The sequence below is a fragment of the Arvicanthis niloticus genome, chromosome 10 (genome assembly GCF_011762505.2).
Source record: "Arvicanthis niloticus isolate mArvNil1 chromosome 10, mArvNil1.pat.X, whole genome shotgun sequence".
NCBI lineage: Eukaryota > Metazoa > Chordata > Mammalia > Rodentia > Muridae > Arvicanthis > Arvicanthis niloticus.
Genome location: NC_047667.1, coordinates 53,799,893 through 53,820,967, shown reverse-complemented (window position 1 = coordinate 53,820,967; position 21,075 = coordinate 53,799,893). Strand labels below are relative to the sequence as shown.

At 45.3% G+C, this 21,075-nt stretch overlaps 1 protein-coding gene and 1 pseudogene across 1 annotated transcript; one reads left to right on the top strand and one right to left on the bottom strand.

The window, feature by feature from the left end:
• Window positions 1–1,219: 1,219 nt before the first annotated feature.
• On the bottom strand, window positions 1,220–20,197 carry Aldh9a1 (aldehyde dehydrogenase 9 family member A1). The gene is made up of 11 exons (XM_034513078.2): window positions 19,914–20,197; window positions 18,087–18,232; window positions 16,383–16,512; window positions 15,072–15,206; window positions 14,115–14,311; window positions 13,362–13,502; window positions 9,105–9,293; window positions 8,809–8,896; window positions 4,675–4,816; window positions 3,555–3,667; window positions 1,220–2,098 (listed from the first exon to the last, which is right to left on the bottom strand). The coding sequence occupies exons 1-11, from the start codon at window positions 20,092–20,094 to the stop codon at window positions 2,004–2,006; spliced, it is 1,557 nt and encodes a 518-aa protein (XP_034368969.1). The 5' UTR covers window positions 20,095–20,197; the 3' UTR covers window positions 1,220–2,003.
• On the top strand, window positions 5,081–9,352 carry LOC117716149 (protein FRG1 pseudogene; annotated as a pseudogene).
• Window positions 20,198–21,075: the final 878 nt, after the last annotated feature.

The following is a 21,075-nucleotide window of genomic DNA, read 5'->3' as shown; positions in this document are numbered from 1 at the left end:
CTCGGTATTTCCAAAGTTCAATAGGCAGCTCTGATGAAGAGCCAAACTTGAGAACCCTCTCTCTCAAAGCACTGCCTGGCAAACCACCGTGTCAGCCTCATCTGAGGATCTTACTAAGATGCAGACTGACTGACAGGTTTGAGATGGGTTCCGTCTGGTTCTCTACCAGCCACGTGCTGCGGCTCCCTGGGCCACACTGCCTGCTTGAACACTCAACACTTTGGGCCCGGAGACACGGCAGTTCTTGCTTTCAGTTTGTGTTCTAGTTAAGGAAGGATAGTTTGCAGGGAAACAGTTACAGTGACAATGGATGTAACAGGGATGGAGGCTGCGGTGTGTGATGGGTACCTACCTTCGAACAGAGTTTTAACTTGTGGTGTAAGGAGCCTGTAGGTGAAGAGTGGGAAACGTGGTCTAAAGTTAAGAGGGAACATCCTGGCAGAGAACATGGGGAGTAACACAAGCACATCCCACATCCTGACAGTGTGGCTGAAGCACACAGGCTGCCTCCTAATTGCAGTTAAAAGCTGCAGCGGGGCCTAAGCAAAAGTACGCGGTAGTCTCACTGACTGTTTAATTGCTTTGTCAACTCCCTCCAACCTTGAAAAAGAAGACAAAAATGGGCCTTTATGTGTAAAGGAAAACAAAGACTCATAAATATTTCAGGACAAGTAACACTAAGGCAGGCCACTTTCATCGTTCTGGTGCTTAAGGCCATAACTCACCAAGAACAAGAGATCCAATTCTTTATCTCTAAATGTCACCTTCTCTGTGCTTAACTGGTCCCCAGAAGGAGCACTGGGCTGTGCTTAACTGCAGCCGTCAGCAGTTACAAGGTCTGCCCACAACAGGGAAGGGCAGGACACAAGAGGTTATGCTTGTAGGATTCACCTCCCCCTGCCTAGTGCTTTTTCCTCTGTCCTGTTCAGACTTAAAAGATGAGATTCAAATTAAGACAGCAAAAAGATTAGCGGTGTGATAGGTTTTAATTCCCGGCCACAGTACACACAAGTAACTCCTATATTCTAAAGGTTCTCTTCGGTTCTAAGACCACAGGCTGTACTGTAGAGAACAGGTAAGTGTCTGCTGTGGAGCAACAGGTTGAGTGTTTACTGAGGCAAGTCAGTGTCTGCACAAGACTTATCTGCACAAGATCTGACTCCATCAACTGTCTCTCTAGCCAGGTTGTCAGGTTTCTCAATAAAATGACAGAAAAACACAGCATTTGAGAAAGATTTTATTATTGTGCATAATATGATACGGGGGAGGAGTTACCACCTTGATGTGGGTTCTGGAGATAAAACCGAGGTAATCATTGGGCTTACGTGCTCAGACCTTACCCACTGAGCTGATCTGCTGGTCAAGAAGAGCATAGCTTTTTAAATGCCAATGAATCCATTTTCCACAAGTATTACGCCTTTACCATCTCCGAATAACAGCTTTTTAGATTTTATTATTTATTTTTGGCTTCTCAAGACAAGGTTTCTCTGTGTAGCCCTGGACTGTAACTCACTCTGTAGGCCAGGTTGGCCGTGAACTCGGATATCCACCTGCCTCTGCCTCCAGAGTGCTGGGATTAAAGGCTTGCGCCACCACCGCCCAGCTCCAAATAAAAGCGTTAAGGATTTGATTTTTAGTTGTCAATGAACAAAGAATGTGTGTCTACTGATTCACCAGGAACCCAGGAAGGAGGGCCTTCTTTAAAGCAAACTAGAAAGCTGCCATTGTTGGTGGGACAAATGTGTAGGAGCAGAGCTGTGGCCCTCACATGTCTGAACAGTGCGTGGCTGGGGTACTTGCTGGAACAACAGGTCCCCCGGGTACCATCTGAAAGGCACGTGTGCACATTTCCAATTGGGAAGGTGACTGCAAGACAGAGGACAATACTGACCCATTAGCACACTAATGACCCAAAGCCTGGATGGAAGAAGCTATTCAGTTACACTGCCTGTCAAGGCAGTCAACTCATTCCACGGTGAGGTGAACGACGACATCACTGGTTTTCAAAAGGCCGACTCCACGTCTCCCATCTCCACACACACTGTCTTCAGCTGTGAATAGTACTCAATCGTCACACGGCCATTCTCTCTGCCAAATCCTGAAAAGACACATGGGGTCAGAGTGGGCTGGTCACTACAGTGGTCTGAAGTCAGTGTTTCAAAGACAGGCTCTGCTGGTCAGGGTGGGGACCAAGTCCTCAGAGCAGGTACTTCTGTGGAGCTGGGCCAGCCACTGTTAGCACACTTACCAGCAGAGTACCTGTTTCAGGTGCCTGCTACTCTGCATAAACATCTGAAAAATGTTCAGTCTTTTGAAGGAGGCGTGTTAAAGGCTCAGTTGAAAGACCGCTTGCCTACCAAGCACAAAGCCCTGGGTTCAGTCCCAGCACCATTAGCCTGGGCATAGTCTCACACACCTATAATCCTAGCACGTCACACAGCTGAGGCAGAAGGAACTCTGCTCCACTATAAATGAGTTCAAGGCTAACCCTGGATACACGAGACTGTTCTCTGTCCTCCCCACCCCAGGCCCCACAAAAACCAAGTAGCACATTGAAAGCAGCCTTGACACCAATCGACCTGACAGCCCTGAAAAGCAGTGTCCGTTAAACTTGAGTGTGTAACAGCATTTATTAACCTCTAGCATGCGCAAAGAGCAGACTTTCAGTTCCTTCAAAGTCCCATGCTGGGACTTTATGCTGTGCCCAAGCCCACGCTGGCCAAGCATATAAGGCCAGGCCCTCTGCAGACCTAGCCATTTCTCTCTCTTATCATACACTGTTATCCTACTCAAAAGGAATGAAAACTGGCCTGGAGCTGGGGGGCCCTAAAGCCCACACCCTACATTAAAAGCCACTGATAAAAGGCACCGTGACTAGTAGGATGCCATTAGGGATCACAAGATTAACACTAAGTCTGAGAAAAGACTATCCATGCCTGCCACTGAATCACTCTAATATTAAGGTGGCCAAAGACTATGGGTTGGACTCTCAAAACTGTGTTCTAATCAATTTTTAGTCTAAATGAAAAGAAGTATGAGAAATGAACAAATACAGGTACTGAAGTACAGAGGAAAAAACTCAAAGCAATAGCTATATCTCTCTGCCTCAAACCCCGACACACCAGCCCACACATCTGTGGTGACATAAATCAATGGGCAGTAGCTTAGGGGACCATTTTGGTGCCATCTAGAACAAAGAATTGTGTTTAATATCAAATATGGGCCCAAAAGAGAAAACCATTAATACAAGCTTTCTGGAGTCTGACTTTAGAGACACCTAAGGCCTACTGATGGGCATGCCTGATGTGGAAGCCCTAGAGGACTGGTTAATGTTCAGAGCCAGAAAAAGGAACACTGCCCACAAGACACCCGAGATGTGCTCAGAAGTTCACATGCCACAATACACAAGAGCTGTCTGGCGGTGCCTGGCCTGCACCCCAGTGAGGCCGGGGAGGACTGAGTGCCAGGCCATAGTCAGGAACGCTGGTGAGCTGGGACTGGCTAGGAATGCATCCCTACAAATCTGGTTTGTCTGTGCTTCCCCTCTGTCTCACCTGACTTCTTGTAGCCACCAAAGGGCAACTCCACCGGGCTGACATTGTAATTGTTAATGTAGCACGTTCCAGCCTGCAGCTCAGCTGCCACCCTGTGCGCCCTCTGGATGTCCCTGTTAGGGAAAAGATAGTATTGGTTATTAACAAATCTCCCCAGGAAACCTCAGAGTATGATCTCTGAGGACCTGAAATCCTGGCAAACTGCTGTTCCTTCCAACTGTTTAAAGCGCTTTCAGACAGACCCAGGTTTAAGAATCTGTAAACTAGGAGGCAGCAAGGGCACCACTGAACAGTGGTGTGGGAACAACTACACAACCTCACACACAGGGATAAAGGTGGAGCCCCTTACACTGTACATATGCATTCACTCACAGAACACGGACAGCAGAACTCTAAAACTTCTAAGGCAGAAATATGTCTCTATGATCCTGAGCTAGACAAAGCCTTCTTAAGTATAAATAGCCAAAAGCAAAAAAAAAAAAAAAAAAAAAAATCACAGAAATGCAAACCAAAACCACAATGGAATATCCCCACCAGGATGGCTCGGACAGAAGCAAAGTAACAAGGGCTGTTACAGGTATGGAGAAATTAGAGTCTTTTATTAGTGTGTGGAGGGGTGTATACACACACACATTGCACATACACACTGCACACGTGTCGTGGTCAAAGGACAAGTCTGAGTCAGCTCAAGGCCCACCTGCGCTGCAGAGATGTCATGGCTGGTGTTGGCAACTTAAGAGAACTTAACTCAAAGTAAGAAGTTTTTTAAAAAAAAAAGGTCTGGTGATACTGAAGACAGACAGCTCAATGTAGGATGCTTATTTCCTATGTGCAAGGCCCTTGGCTTAACCGTCAGTACCCTCCCCCAACACATACACACAAAGGGCACTCTGTCCCCAAATCAGAAAAGCAGAGTGCCGGATGCAGCCTTGACATCTTCTAAAGGGTTGGGGTGTAGCTCAGTTTGATCCTCAGCACCAGACAACAAACAGAAGCAAACAGAGATGCTGGTGGCTCTAATGAGAGCAAAGTGGGGAGGAATGAGAAGGATTACATACATACTCAAGAAGACACACAACACCCTCCCCTCAAGATGCTGCGGACATCCTGAGCCACGTACCTGGTAAAGACGCCAGCTGCTAGTCCAAAAGTGGTGTCGTTGGCCCTCTCCAGAACCTCGGCTTCAGTTTCAAATGTTAAAATGGACATAACTGGTCCGAAGATCTCTTCTTTTACACACGTCATGTCATCTCTGCAGTTAGCTGCAACATTCACAACAAAACCAGACAGTGAGGGGACCATAGTCTCACAGACCCAAAACACAGTATCTGTAGTTACAGTGAGACACATAGTGTTAGAGGGAAAAATTGCCACTGTGGTATCAATCAGATCTTCCTTCTGCATGGCAATTTGGTTAATACATATTAGAGGGTCATCCTCTGTGATTCTTTTTTTTTTTTTTTTTTTTTTTTTTTTTTTTTTGGTTTTTCGAGACAGGGTTTCTCTGTGTAGCCCTGGCTGTCCTGGAACTCACTCTGTACACCAGGCTGGCCTCGAACTCAGAAATCCACCTGCCTCTGCCTCCCAAGTGCTGGGATTAAAGGCATGCACCACCACTGCCCGGCATCCTCTGTGATTCTAAAACCGACTTTTTAGAATTCCTAAGGAAGTCTCCAGTGAGGTAAACAGACTCACTTACAGAGATCTTCACTCCGGTATTACCTATAATGAAGAAAGCAGAGGCAACAGTCGAACACCCAAAGAGCAGGAAATGATCACACAGACCAGGCACACCCTAACGAGCAACTTTTATAAAGCTTCTCAGAGCCGTGCTTTTGAACAGTAAGATGTTCATAAAATACTCACTGAAAATGACTCAAACATACATTAACCAGACTTAAAATGTTAAAATGTTATATAGTTTTTTTTATTCAGTTTGTCACATTTTTAAAATGATTCTCTCATGCAATTACAAGTAGAAACAATGCTATAAAAGCTGCAGGGCTGGAGAGGTGGTTCAGTGGTTCAGAAGGTACACTGCCCTTGCACAAGACACAAGTCTGTCTCCCAGCACCCACATCAGGCAGCTGGAAACCACCTGTAAGTCCAGCTCCAGGGAATCCAATGCCCTCCTCTAGCCTGCCAGGTCCTGTACCTCTTATGCATGCAAAGACGTATGCAAGACACAGACACACACACACACAATTGTTTTTTAGAAAGAAAATGCAAGAACAGTAAACAGGAAATAGGAGCAACCCAACCCAGAGTGGAAGAAGGCGGAGGGTTCCGTAAGGGATTCCCTCTGCTCAAGCCAGGCGGAGGGTTCCGTAAGGGATTCCCTCTGCTCAAGCCGTTAGAGCCGGTTCCTCCTCCCCTGCAGGAGCTCTTCCAGCGGCTGCCACTTCGGAGTGCCTAACCATGGCCGAATATTCCTATGCAAAGTCCACCAAACTTGTGCTCAAAGGCACTAAAGCCAAGAGTAAAAAGAAAAAGAGCAAAGAAAAGAAGAGAAAACGAGAAGAAGATGAGGAGACCCAACTTGATGTTGTGGGAATCTGGTGGACTGTATCCAACTTTGGGGAGATTTCAGGAACTATTGCCATTGAAATGGATAAGGGAGCCTATATCCATGCGCTGGACAATGGACTGTTTACACTAGGAGCTCTACAGAGAAGTTGATGAAGGCCCCAGGCCTCCAGAGCAGTTTACTGCTGTCAAATTGTCTGATTCCAGAATTGCCCTGAAGTCTGGCTATGGAAAGTGTCTTGGTATAAATTCAGATGGTCTCGTTGTTGGACGTTCGGATGCAATTGGGCCCAGAGAACAATGGGAACCAGTGTTTCAAGATGGGAAGATGGCTTTACTGGCCTCAGATAGCTGCTTTATTAGATGTAATGAAGCAGGCGATATAGAAGCAAAGAGTAAAAGAGCAGGGGAAGAAGAAATGATAAAGATCAGATCCTGTGCAGAAAGAGAAACCAAGAAAAAGGATGACATCCCACAAGAAGACAAGGGAAGTGTGAAGCAGTGTGAGATCAACTATGTAAAGAAATTTCAGAGCTTCCAAGACCACAAACTCAAAATAAGGAAAGAAGATAGTAAAATACTTAAAAAGGCTCGGAAAGATGGATTTTTACACGAGACGCTTCTAGACAGGAGAGCCAAATTGAAAGCTGACCGATACTGCAAGTGACATGAACATTATGTATTGCTTTTGGGTCTTTTTTTTTTTTTTCTGTTTATTTTTTTTCTTTTTTTTTTCTGAATAAATATATTCTGAAAAAAAAGAAAGAAAGAAAATGCAATATAAAAACAAAATTTAAAAATAAAGGAAGGTATATTTGCTTTGTAAAACCTGTCCTTAGTGATCCTATAAGCAACTCACTCCCTAAAATGATTTAATTCATGCTTGACATTTGTGTTCTGTGCTTAGAACTCAGAGAAGGGGCAGAACTGAGTCCCTGTGAGTCTCCGAGGGAGAGCATGCACCCGTGCCATCTCAGCAACGCTGCACAGGAAGTTTTGAGGTGGCCACACGTGTATGGGACATGGAGCTGGAAAAGGAGCTTTGGTGTACTGTTAGAAACACTGGCTCATTGTAAAGTCTAAAAAACATTGTAAAATCTAAAAAGTCTGAAATCTTAGAGACAGATTCGCAAGCCAGTCCTAACCTGTCATGGGAAAGGTCAACAATGGGTCTGTGGCAATGCACATCTCGAGGCCCAAGGCTCTAAGAATGACAGAAGTCTAGGGCAGGGACCAGAAACCTGTCTTAACGGGTTTTCTAAGTCTATTTGTGGATTTACAACAATGACAGTTCAAAAATCTCTTCAGAACTGGGAGGAGTGGAGGGAGGGGAGGCTGTGGTCGGAATGTAAGAGAATAAATTTTTAAAATGAGAAAAAGTCTCCCTAGAGGCGGGTTAGATATGCAAGTGAGACACTACACAGCACACTGTGGCAGTGCACTTGAGAGACACCAGTGCCTCGAGGGTAAATGATATTTAGATTGTGCTTACAAATAGCTGGTTGTGTTCTAAGTCTTTGAAAACTAATAATCCACATATAAGTTTCATTTAATTACTCAAGACAATCACCCAACCATCTCTGAAAATATTTTATCAGCTTACACCGCTAGTAACACAAATGGCTCTGTGGGCAGTGGGCTTCACACTGGAGAGTGGAAGGAACAGGTGTTATAAAGTGACAGTGACACGTGACAACAGGAAGCATGCCTGTCTGAAACAGGCCATCCTGAAATCTTAAGGACAGACTCGCAAGCCAGTCCTAACCTGTCTGTCATGGGAAAGGTCAACAATGGGTCTGTGGCAATGCACATCTCGAGGCCCAAGGCTCTAAGAATGACAGAAGTCTAGGGCAGGGACCAGAAACCTGTCTTAACAGGTTTTCTAAGTCACATATATGTTAGGACACAAGGCAGCCTCCAGCGTTGCAAGAATAAAGGGTTAGCTCCCTTTTCTGTGCCTAGCTTCACAATCTGCATAGTCTAACTGATCCTAGCACACAGAGAACTCTATTAATATGTTCTCCGTTCCTGCTTCTCCTGCACACATTCGTACCTGCTTGTCAACAGATCTGGAGTAATATATCGCATACTTTATTGTCTAACCCATATCTTTCACTAACAACTTAAAAACCTTCCCTACGTGTTAACTCGTTCAGTTACAACTAGCCTGGCCCATGGTCCGGGTGTTAGGCTCACAGTTTTCCAACATCAGTGGCTATACCTTTAGGCTAAACTGCACCAAGTGTTGGAAGGCAACACCACTAGCACCAGGGCAACGGCTGGAACCAGCAGAGGGTTTGAGCAGGATGCCTACGTATACCTGACTGTGCAAAGCCCAATTTTAAGAGTGAAAAGATGTACTAAAACTTACCAAAATTACATCTGATAAATTGGTTTTGTTATACTGATACATTATAATTCAAAGGAAAAGCATGTTTTACATTACCGATGACGTCATTACCCTATTTTTTTTTTAATCAAACATGTATTTCTGAGTTTGTGCTTTTCTTTTTGTTTTTAAGCTTGTTCCCAGAACAGGTGTCTCCAGCAAACCAATAAATATAGCTCCCCTTGGTGGAGGGGCACCTGGGGGCTTCAAGAGTAACTCAGTATTTCATAAGCCTAGATAGTGGGGCCATTCAACTTGCCAACCCTTACTCTATGCCATTACGCATGTTATAAATATTCATTTGTAGCTACTAGCCATTTAAAAGTGAACAAGACATACTTAAAATGCACGGTGTCATGTAATATCCATCTTTTAATTTAGGATCCTCTGGGACGTACAGCTCGCCGCCACACAGCACAGTAGCACCCTAAGAGAAAGAGAAAGGGCAGGCATCTGAACACACAATCCATGTATAATCCCAAAAGGCAAAACGTAGCCCGAGCTAATACACGCACATTTACCCTCCCAAAGCAGAACACTCAGGGACAGCAACCACCAAGTCAGTGTAGGAAGGGGACAGGATAAGGAGTCAGGACTAACCCTCCCTGCCCTTCCCAGCTCCTGTCATTTCTCACCTGTTCCTTTGCCGACTTGACAAACCCAAGGACCCGTTCCAGATGCGGGGCATTGATGAGTGGGCCCATCCTTGTATCTTCCAGAAGTGGGTCTCCAAGTTTTATCTTCTGAGTCTGCTTCACAACCTCTTTTGTAAATGTATCAGCAATTTCCTTTTGCACAAAGACTCTAGTGCCATTACAGCAGACCTAAAGGAGACATAAATTTGTATATGAGATGAAAAAAAAAAAAAAAAACAGAGACAAAACATCTAACAACCTCAAAGGAATTATGGCACATTTTTTAAAATGTTTTATTTTATGTATACTGATGTTTTGCCTGCATTATGTCTGTGCACCACATGTGTGTCTGGCCTGTGGAGGCCAGAAGAGGGCACTAGATTCCTGGGACCTACAGTTGCTGATGACTGTGAGCTGCCATGTGGGTGCTAGGACTTGAACCTGGGTCCTCTGCAAAAGTAGTCAGTGCTCTTAACTGCTGGGTCATCTCTCCAGCCCCATAACACATTTTTTTAAAGAATATATTTCATTTCTAAAAAAGCTGCCCACAGAGGCTGGAGAGATGGCTCAGTGGGTAAGAACACTGGCTGTTCCTCCAGGGAACCAGGTTCAATTCCAAGCACCCACATGGCAGCTCACAACGGCCTATAACTCCGTTCCAGGGGATCTGACACCCTCTCACACACATACATGCAGGCAAAACACCAATGCACATAAAATAAAAATATATTATTTTAAAAAAACTGCCCATAGTAATTACGAAAGGCCATACGTGTGATTGTTGATTGTTGGGAGCCGACTTTAAGCAGAAAGCGGCTAGAAAGCAGCTATCAACTTTGCAGCCATCTTGAACCATATATCCTGATAGAGACTTGTTTTTCAACAGCCTACAACAGCTGAAGCACACTCTGACAAACATCTTGTTTATCCCACATAGCTTGTTTTACTGTTTAGTGACCCCAGCTGCATGGGGCACATGGTAAAATGTCTTCACCTGTGTTCTCCTGCTTGTGCTTATAAATACCCAGGATTTCCTTGTAAGAGTGTCAATATAGTCAATAGGAGGTCAATAGGAGGTGTGAATATAGTCTATGGGAGACAGTAAACAAGACTTGACTACAGACCCTCTGGCTTGTCTCTATTCTTCACGTCTCTTCCCCTTCTTCCCCCCACTCTCTCTCTTGCTAGACCCTGACCTGTGGAACAGAGTGGGCCGTTACAGTTTGGCGCCCAACTTGGGGCCGATCGGGTCTCAACATTTTGGCCACCCAAAGTGGGGCAGCTTGGCCCTCAACATTTTTGGCCCCCCAGCGTGAAGCTGAGAGGGCCGCAACAGTTGATACACATTCTACATGCATGATCTGCCCTTTAACATAAAGGTTAGTTCTTACTCTGCTTAACTTTTCTGAAGACCTTCAATGGGGCACAGGACCAGAGCCTCACTTATTTCTGCACTAGCAGCTGCTCACTCTGGCTGTTTCTAAAGCAAGGGCTGAAAGGAAAATGAGGCTAGCAGCTGTGGTCTGCAACCCAATTTTTAAAATGGAGCATTTGAATCTAGGCAGTGGTGACACCTTTAATCCCGGAGCTTGGAAGGCAGAGGCAGGTCATAGAGTTCCAGAACAGCCAGGCTACCCAAAAAAACCTTCTTGGGGTTGTGGGGGGGTGGAGAGCACAAAAACATTTTAGTCATTATCCTACCTCTAAAACTGTAAATAACCACTAGTCATTCTCACGGGAATGAGCATGAATGCTATTCAAATACCACACAAGCATACAGAACAGAGAGCAAAGTCACAGAAATAGATCCCTATTAATTAAATGGTAAAATTACACATAAAGAGTGGTGCTTCTACCCTGCTTGCCGCTGTGAAAGAAAGTAGAGGACATCAGAACTATACAAATACCACTGTGTTCAAAGAGCAGCACAGAAAAGGAGAAGCCAACATCAATGATACTGTCTCAGAATAGGAATGGGGGAGGGGAACGGGAGAAGAGTGGAGTCTTACAGCCCTGGGAACAGGGGAGGAGGGATGGGGACCTACAGCCCTGGGTGGGCTCTTTAAAAATGTTTGACACTTGGCTCTATGATCATGTTTTGCCCGATCAAAATAGATTTTAAAAGTCTTTAAAGGACAGAGGAAGAGACACCTCGAATGACATACAAACAGAAACCACTGGACCTGCTATTCTCAGTGAGCGTCAGAATCAGACTGAAAGCAAGCGAGGCTAGAATACACCCAGTACCTTTTGAACATAGTATTCATCCAGGCTAAAGACAAAAGGAACTATAAAATACCTAAAACCTTTTAATTTGGCTTACTTTTCACAATACTATTCTAGGACCAGGGGATTCAACACACTGTGGATAAGAAAAGCTAAATCTGTCACTATCAGAAAATGACTTAAAGTAACTGAATGAATTTGTGCTTATTAATATAGATACAATAAAAAAAAAAAAAAAAAAAAAAAAAAAAAAAAAAAAAGGCCAGGTGCTGGTGGCACACACCTTTAATCCCAGCACTTGAGAAGCAGAGGAAGGCGGATCTCTGAGTTTGAGGCCAGCCTGGTCTACAGAGCAGCTCTGGGGCAGCCAAAATGTATGTGTGTATGGGGGGGTGGGGTGCGGGGAGAGAGGGGGAGCTACACAGAGAAACCCTATCTTGAGGGGGTGGGGAAGGTGTGTGCAGCTCTGTGTCTGCACACACACAGTCATGCATTCCCTAGCCCCTGCCTAGGAGCAGCATCAACACCTCAGGGGCAGTCAAGAGCCGGCACTGACGTCCGGGTTGCTCTTTCCCTTGGGTTAAACTCAGGATCTCACAAGTGCCCGGTAAGCATTTATTCTACCACTGAGCTACAGCCCCCCAGCCAAGAGCTTGGTTTCTAAGTAACACTTACCACTCATTGAAAACAGGGCTGCCTAGACAAATGGCTAATTCCAGAATTCAGCTGGAAAAAGAATGAAATGGGTCTACAATACCTTAATATGCCAGAAATCAAAGAAGCTTCAGGTCAGAGGGAGGAAAAACCTGGCATGATTCCACATGCCTGTACTCCCAGCCCTCGGGAAACTAGGGATTCAAGGACAGCCTGGGCTACTCAGAGGGACTTTGACTCAAAATATCAACACTCATAATGCAAACAATGCCAACTACTCCAATTCCTTCAGACTGACCCACTATTTAGCATTCTATATGTTTCAGATTACCATAGTGTACCATATAAACACGTATGGTTCAGAGCAACAATAACCAGGGCTGGAGAGATGACTCACTTGCTTTTGCAGAGGACCCATGTTGAGTTCCCAGCACCCACAGGGTGGCTGCCTCACAACCAACTATAACCCCAATTCCAGGGGACCAAATGCCCTCTTCTGATCTCTAGGGACACCCGGTATACATGGGGTACAGATACATATACTCAGGCAAAACATTCACATGCACAAAATGAAATCAAATAAGTCTAAGGAATTTTTTTAAAAAGAAGTGGCAACTGAGCAGAGGGGGGGAAACAAGCAAAACACTAACTCTACTTCCTCATCACTGATGGAGCCTTTGGTTTCTTATGGGTTTGGTTTTTTAGGGTTTTGTGTGTGGTGTTATGGCTCTTGTCTCAGATAATACGGTAGGCAAGTGCTCTGCCACTCTACTACCTTAGTCCCTTCAACTGGATCTTGTCCCAAAAAAAAAAAAAATGAAAATTATTTTCAATTACTAAGGTATTGGTCAAATAAGCAGTCATTTTTTGGTAAGGGTTACAGATGGAAAAACAGTAAAAATCTGGCTACACTGGAGCATTTCATAGTTACAGATCTTGTGCCTTCAAATACTGTAAACACTACAGGAAAAGTTAGCGCTTACCTATTATGTGTGTAAGCAGATCAAGAGAAGGATAAACAGAGTGGCTTTTGCCATGGTTCTCAACCTGTGGGTCATGACCCATTTGGCAAAGCTCTGTCTCAAAAACTATTCACATTATAAGTCATAACAGTAGCAAGATTGCAGTTACGAGGTCACAACAGAAATAACTTTATGGTTGCGGGTCACCACCACGAGGCACTGTGTTCAAGGCTTAAAACGTGAGGAAGGTTGAGAACCAATGAATTACAGTGATCTGGTTCAAGGATCCACAGGAAGCTTTGTACTATTTGCTCAACTATCCTACAGTTCTCAAAGTGTGTCCAGAATGCCGAGTGTGCTGCTGGTTGGAGAGGAGGGGAGCCTCCTTCCCGGCCCCTTCGGGAAGAGTGCATACCTGTCCTTGTGTAAGGAAATTGGCCATCAGGGCCCCCTTCACAGCATTCTCCATATTACAGTCTGAGAAGATGATGAGAGGAGATTTGCCCCCAAGTTCCAAAGTGATGGGTTTGACTCCTTTAGCAGACATCTCCATGATCTACAGAACAAAGCAAGGCATTCGGAATCCCGTTAGCGAACCTTAGCCTGTAGCGGGGTCAACTCAACCTGACCCCACCCGGCCACCTTGATCTGACAGAGCCCTTCATTCTTTGGCAAGCGCTTATGAGAATTTACAGAACTTCACTTCAAACCCTGAAACAGGAGCTCATTTAAAACGTACTGGCGATTCACGGGACTCTCACCGCCAGGAATTCTTTTTTGAATTTTTGTGTTTAGGGCTGTTTAAAACTTGGAACATAAATTCTGGTCAAAGTAATGAATCTGAAACAACGTGATAAAATAGTCTGTCTTCTATATGATTTAGTTAAGTCACCAGACAAGAGAAGTGCCAGGCCAGCCTAGGCCGCAATCTCTCAAACATATCATCTCTTTAGGCAGGAAGGAGACTTTCTACCCCATGTGGCCCACCGTAGACCACCCACACGTGCTCTTCTTCTCCCTCATACTTGCACAGGAAACTTTAGACCAGAGAATTTTCCGGGCTCATTCCCAATACAAACTAGGAAATCCAAAATATGCAAACTACAGTGGGCAGGGTCAGTTTTGCAAGAGCTAGCCATTTGTTAAATAAAAGTGGTTTCCTCTGCACCTTCATGCCAGTGGGCACACTTCCAGTGAAGGAGATTTTGGCCACATCACGATGCTGACACAGAAACTGGCCTGTGGCAGCCCCACCTTGCACCACGTTGAAGAGCCCAGGAGGCACACCAGCCTTGGTGTAAATCTCAGCCAGGAGCAGTGCGGACACGGGCGTGAAGGGAGAAGGCTTGAAGACCATGGCATTACCTGTGGAAAGCCAAATGCTCCTCTTAGACAAGAATCGACTATTCCAGCCTGTTCCCGTTCTTCCAAATTCACCATTATTAATAATAGAAATGTCTCGGATAAGAGTGACAGCTCAGCAATTAAGAGCACTTGCTGCTCTCTTATATTTTTGGTTGCGAGCCTAGGCTTTAACGGCTGAGCCATCTCTCCAGCCCTCTTGCTGCTCTCATGGATGATCTGGGATCAGTTTCCAGCACATGAAGGTACCAGTAGTCTGCATTGTATACATATATACATGCAGGCAAAATACTCATATACACATACATACAAAAGACACTAATAAATCTGAAATTAATTAGCTTTTTTAAAAGGACATATCTTGTTTCCCTGTCACGTATCAAGGTCTCAGCACAAGTATTATCCCATTTAAAGCTTGCAACTTCAGTGTAAAGAAGGAATAACCAGTCTCATTTTATAAAAGTTAAAGACCAGAAACTTTCATTTCCTTTAATTCCAACACTAGAGAGGCTGACTCAAAAGGACAGCCTAGACTACACTGCAGATCTTAGTCAGAGATAAACTAGACAGATGCAAAATAGAGACATTTAAGACAGGACCTGTGACCTCAACCTTAAATTCCTTCAAGGGTGAGGCAGAGAAGGGACAGGCCCAGAGCCTCTGAGATCTGACTGCCTCAGAGCAAGCACATCAGAAAGAAATGCAGGTCTGCTGGGACAAGTCGAGGCGGAGGGCTCTCTGTGGAGGAGGCACTCATTCTTACCACATGCCAAAGCCGGAGCAGACTTCCAACAGGCAATCTGGAAGGGGTAGTTCCACGCTCCTATTCCCACACACACCCCGAGTGGTTCTCTTCGCGTGTAGCCAAAGGACCCTCCTGGGAGCTGGATGTGCTCTCCTAGAGGTAAAACAGAATGAGGAATGATGCATGTCTATGCTTCCCACAATTTCACTAGCCCAAGTTCATTCCCGTTCATTTAATTCTCTAACAATCTCCATGGGGGCGGAAGAAATGGCTCAGCAGGTAAGAGGACCCAGGGTAATGGCTGCTCTTCCAGAGGACCCAACTTCAGTTCCCAACACCCACATAGTGACTTGAAAGCATCTGTAATTCCAGGGGATCCTACACCCTCTTTTGGCCCCCACAGATACTAGGCACGCAAGTGGTACACAACACGCATGCAGGCACAATAGCCACACACATATAATTTTAAAAATTAAAGTAAGCCAGTCATGGTGGTGCATGCCTTTATTCCCATCACTGGAAAGGCAGAGGCAGGTGGGTTTCTGTGAGTTCAAGGCCTATATAGCAAGGCCCAGGCAAGCAGAGGCTTCATAGCAAAACCTTGTTTCAAAAATAAATTAAAAAACAAAACAAACAAAAAAAAAAAACACTTAAAAACAAATAAAACTATCCCCTGAGCTCTAGTGCATAACTTAGGTAAGACAACATGGAAACAAGGGGCCAACTCAACAGCAGAGGAAGTCTAAGGGCCCTAAAACCCCGAACTGTTTCCCTACCACATATGGCTCCAGTGGGCCCTACCAACCATTCAATATGAACTGCTACGAGCATTTAGTTTTTTTTAAAGATATGTTTCATTTAGCTCAGGCTCGCCTCAAACTCACTATGTAGTTGAGGCTGCCCTTAACCTTCTGATCCTCCTGCCTCTACCTCCTAGGTACTAGCCTTACAGGTAGTCAGCACCTCACTGAAGAATATGCAATATTTGGAACTGGACCCAGGGATCCATGCACATCAGGCAAGCAGTCAATCAATTAAGCTACATTCCTGGCCCAGCAGTGAACTTGACAACAATGATATGCACAGCATGGACTCTTACAAACTAGTGTCTCTGTGTGGTCTCAGGTTCAATGCTGGGTGCTTTTCACATACTATCTCACTGAATCCTTAAAACCCAAGGAATTAGGTGGTATCACCTCTACCTTATCTAAGACCCATAAAGTAACTTTTAAGCCACCCAAAAGGTGACAATGAACTTATGACTTTGCCCTTCCCCACTAGGCCCTGCTCTTCAGCCCTCTTGTCACCTGAGGCTAGGCCAGGGCTTACCTGCCATGGATGCAGCCAGCCCTGCATAGTATTCCAGGCACTGCCAGCAAGTGTCAACATCCAGGCGGGCCTCAAATACAGACTTCCCATTGTTGATGGTCTCCACAGTGGCAATTTCATCCTTCCGTTCCTTTGGGTAGAACAGAGGAGAGTGAATACGTAGTATGATGTCTCAACATAGCCAGTGTTTAAACAGAACATGTCACTCAAGTTCTAAGCCTGGAAAGGTCGGGCGTTTGCAATGAGACTCTTCAGAGGAATGGTGGTGCACCAGGAGACAAAAACCTGCTGACACAGAGGAGTCTCCTCCTCCTCATCAGGTGACAAAGATCAGACCACAACCTCATCTCAGTATCGATTAGAAAGGGAAAGTTTTAAGCACTACCATGTGCATGTGTATAAATAAGAACCTGTATCTGAGCACATTCTCGGACATGTCTGCATGGCTTAGGCTATCTGAACAGACACCAGGCAGGCTAACTGAAGAGCAAAGGCCATGGAGAACAGAGATTACAGTACCCTAGAAAAAGACCTTTGGAGCTGTGATTTCCTGCTCCTGAAGCCACCAGGGTAATAACTGTAGCGATCCTTTCCTCTTGGGCCCAGAGATTTGATTGATAACCAATTAATCTCAGTACCCTCCCCCAGAGGAGGATAGGAAGGCCTTCACACACTAACTCCCTGAGGTGCAATCCACTGCATGTACAGGCTGTAATAAACCTCTTTTTTCTCTAATCTCCAAAGCCTCCTGTGTTCTATCTGAATATATGTGTGTACTGATATGTGTGTATACAGATATTTAGGTATACATATGTATACACACTCTTGCAAGCAGGTTAATCCTCAGACCCTTCAAGGTTTCTCACAGCAGAGCTAACAATCATACACACACAAACCCACCCTACATTCCCACCAAAGATACAATTCATGTTTGATGAATATTACTCTGAATTTTTCTACAAGTATACCTAGTAGAAAACACACCTGAAAGGGGTAGGCTTAAATGTTATCAGAAGGGGAAAAAAAGCAAAAACAAAAAAAATAAAAAACGAAAAACAAGCACACATTAAAAGCAAGCAACCAGGGCTGGGAAGATGGCTGAGTCTGTGAGGTGCCTGGTGTGTGAACGCAAGGACCTAAGTTCTAATCCCCAGCTCCCAAAAAGGACAGGCATGCCAGCAACAGAGTCATAGCCCCAACACTAGGGAGGCAGAGCAGGCAAATCCCTGGAGCTCACTGACAAGCCTAGGTAGCTAAACTGATAAACCCTAGGTTCACGGACAGAAACCATCTCAAAAAGTACAGTGGACAGAGATCAAGATACACTGACCTCAACCTCTTGAGACGTTTATACATACATACGTACGTGTGTGTGTGTGTGTGTGTGTGTGTACACAATCATGTACACATAGCATACAGATAGATAAATAAATACATGTTTAGATAAAAATAATTTAAGTTAAAAAGCAAGTAAGCCATAAAATCATGCTATAATTCAAAACAAATTCAGGAAAGAAAGCATGCCCAGGGAGCTGTCAATGGGGCACATGGTGGAAGCTTATTTCACGTACCAAGGTGGGCACGTGGGAACGTTTCTCCATTGCACAGAAATGCCACAACCTAAAGCTGCATCCAAGTCTACCTGCAACTCCCCTCAGAGCACTATGAGCCTCGATTCCTCAAAAGGAACACAGTGATACACACCCTGATGATCCGGGCCGCCTCTAAGAGGACTTGACAGCGCTCCAAGCCACTTTTCTTTCTCCAGATCTTAAAGGCAGCCTTTGCATTTTCAACAGCCAGATTTACTTCCTTTTCTCCTGAACATGCAAAAGTAGCTATCACTCGGCCTATAAAGAAGCAGAAAGTTGGTTTCACCTCAAGCAGCTGCAATGCATCTGAATTGTTTCTATCAGCACTCTCTGGGGGATGGATCCCTTCCATGGTCTCATTTAGTTCCTAACTTTTTCTTTCTTTTTTTTTTTTTTTTTGGTATCGGGAATCCCTTTAAAGTCCAAGAGGGTTTCGATCTAGCTCCCTAAAACTAAGAATTTAACCACATTACAAAACTGATGAGACTCTCTGGTATCTAAAACTCACCATGGCCTGACTAAGAGGCCCTGCCCTCCTCTATTTGATAGCTAAGTTTACTAACATTAACCTTCTAGAAGCCATTTTATGGAACTCCTCAATACTGTCTCAGAATCTTGACAGTCTTGCAAAATCCAAGTTGAAAGTCTATAGCTGTAAACTCTCCCTTACCTGTGTTCTAATCAGGGCCTATCAGATTACTACTTGATGAATTAGCAGTTTTAAAAGCTAAAGGCCAGTCTTCTCTTAAAGTCTCATCTCCCATCCCCATCTTTGAGCATAACAGAAAGATCAGGTTTGGGTTTTTGGGGTTTTTTTGGTTTTGTTTTTGTTTTTTTAAGGCCCGTATCTCAAGGATCATAACCCAAACTAACTCCACCAATAGAAATTCTTTGGCAGTTTCTTTTCACGAGGAATTCCTGAGATTCCATAAACCTACCAAAGGGGTCAGCTAGTAAAGGCAATGGCTGGAGATCACCTACAGGCAATTCTGCTTTTGTATCAGTAAGGGGAGGAGGCAGAGAAGCTGTTCCCAGCTAGCATGGCCTCTCTGGTCAGATCAGGGTCTGGCAAATCACTGCAAAGTGGCTTAGTATGAGAAGTCAATCTACCTTTATTGCTCTCACTAAACAAGCCCTTGTGGTTTGCAGAATGCATTTTTTTTCTGCTCAGAATATTCAATAAGAACAACCAAAACAAATACAAAAGTCAACCCAAAGTCCAAGAAACAAAGAACTCTCTTCTGCCTTAGCTTGTGCTGTGTTTGTTCCAAGAATTGTGGAAATCTAACAAACGGCATGATTACAATTATAATAATACCTTAAAATACATACCTACTTAAAATCTGCCATGTGACCAGAGCATGAAAGTTCTCACTACTTATAAGTGGAAATTACGTGGAGGTAACGGATAAGTTCATTAATTTGACAGTGGTAAGCATTACACAAGATTAGACATGTTCAATTTTTTTTTCCTTGTTAACTTTCTGGAGAACTAGCAGATACTAAAGCTAAATGGATGTTGTTGGCTGCTGGTTTTTCTTTCCTTTCCCAACTCTTATCGATGTTCAGAAACATCCCAGCACTAGAAAGGCGGAAGGCCATGTGGGACGTCATGCATAACAGAAATCACCTGTGAGTCAACAGCACAGCCTACGCTCCTGCAGGCCTGGCTCTCAAAACTCAGAGACTCACAGCTTCTATGCCAGGCTCCTCTGCTCCAGCCATGTAGTTACTCCCGGCCGCAGCGCACCCCACTGCACCCCAAGCGCTCCCTCTTTTCCAGGAAACTCCCCAGCACTCTGTGCTCCGTGCTGTGACCACGCAAGTCCAGCAACCCTTTACGGAGAGCTCGGAAGGATTCGGGGCAGCAGACTCAGTGCACAGGGCCTGGGAAGGCCCACCCTCCACCCCACCCGCGTGCCGCCCCGCGCCCGGTTACCGGTGGCTGGCTCGAACGCTTTCTCCGTGCCAGAGGCATCCACCGGCTCCACACGGGCCCCGCCGCGGTAGTTGAGCGGCTGCGACACGACGAAGGTGCCAGTGCTCATGGCGACGACCGCTGCAGGCCGGGGAATACGGAGAAGCGAGGTCAGCGCAGATCCGACTGCACCGAGAAACATCTGTTGAGCCCGCTGCGCGTCCGGAAGCCCAGCAGATCACGCGCGGGGGATGGCTGGGGTGAAGGGGCGGGAGCGGAGAGGGGCGGAGTCTAGAGGGCGTGGTCCGGGAAGGAGGCGCGGCTGGCTGGGCAAGAGTGGACCGCGAAGGGGCGTGGCCTCGAGGGGTGTGGCCCGTGAGTGGGAGGGCGTGGGGAACTCAAGGAAAGCCCAGTAAGAGGCCACCGGGAGGAAGGGACAGTGGAAGGGGCGGGGCCAGGAAGGGGAATGAGATTTCCTCCTATTGGGCCTGCAGGCTTTTGCAACATTCTCCTTACTGTATTTCTTTGACCTACAAAGCACAGTGTTAGGGAATATGTTCTTCTAATTCAGTAAAAATTTTGGTCAAATTTTCCAGCTCTCATAGAAATTAACCTTTTCAGTGCCTCTGAGATGCATAGGTTTGGGTCCTCAAATGGAAACAGCAGTGCCCAACTAAGAACACCGAGGCCCAAATTCAAAGGGCTGCTTTTGTGGTCGTTGATCAGAAACATCTGGAAACATCTGGCCTTGGTGGTTAACAATAACTAGAGATCTCACATGACTGGACCAAGAAAGGTCAGGTACAGAGACACCGATTGGCTGGGCGTTTTATGGCCAGTTGTGTTTAAAGTATTCTGCCCAGCAATCTCACATTGATATGTTACGTTTAGATCGCCTGATTTATGTTTCAGAAATGTTACTGTGGCCGGGCAGTGGTGGCGCACGCCTTTAATCCCAGCACTTGGGAGGCAGGCAGGCGGATTTCTGAGTTTGAGGCCAGCCTGGTCTACAGAGTGAGTTCCTGGACAGCCAGGGCTACACAGACCCAACACTATGAAAGTCAACAGCAAAATGTGCTCTTACTCTCTCAAGTCAGAATGTTGGTATGAAAATTCATTCTTATGTTGTCACCTGCTTTTTTAAGTCAAGAAAAGGAGAGAGTTTTGAAACTCCCCAAGTGTG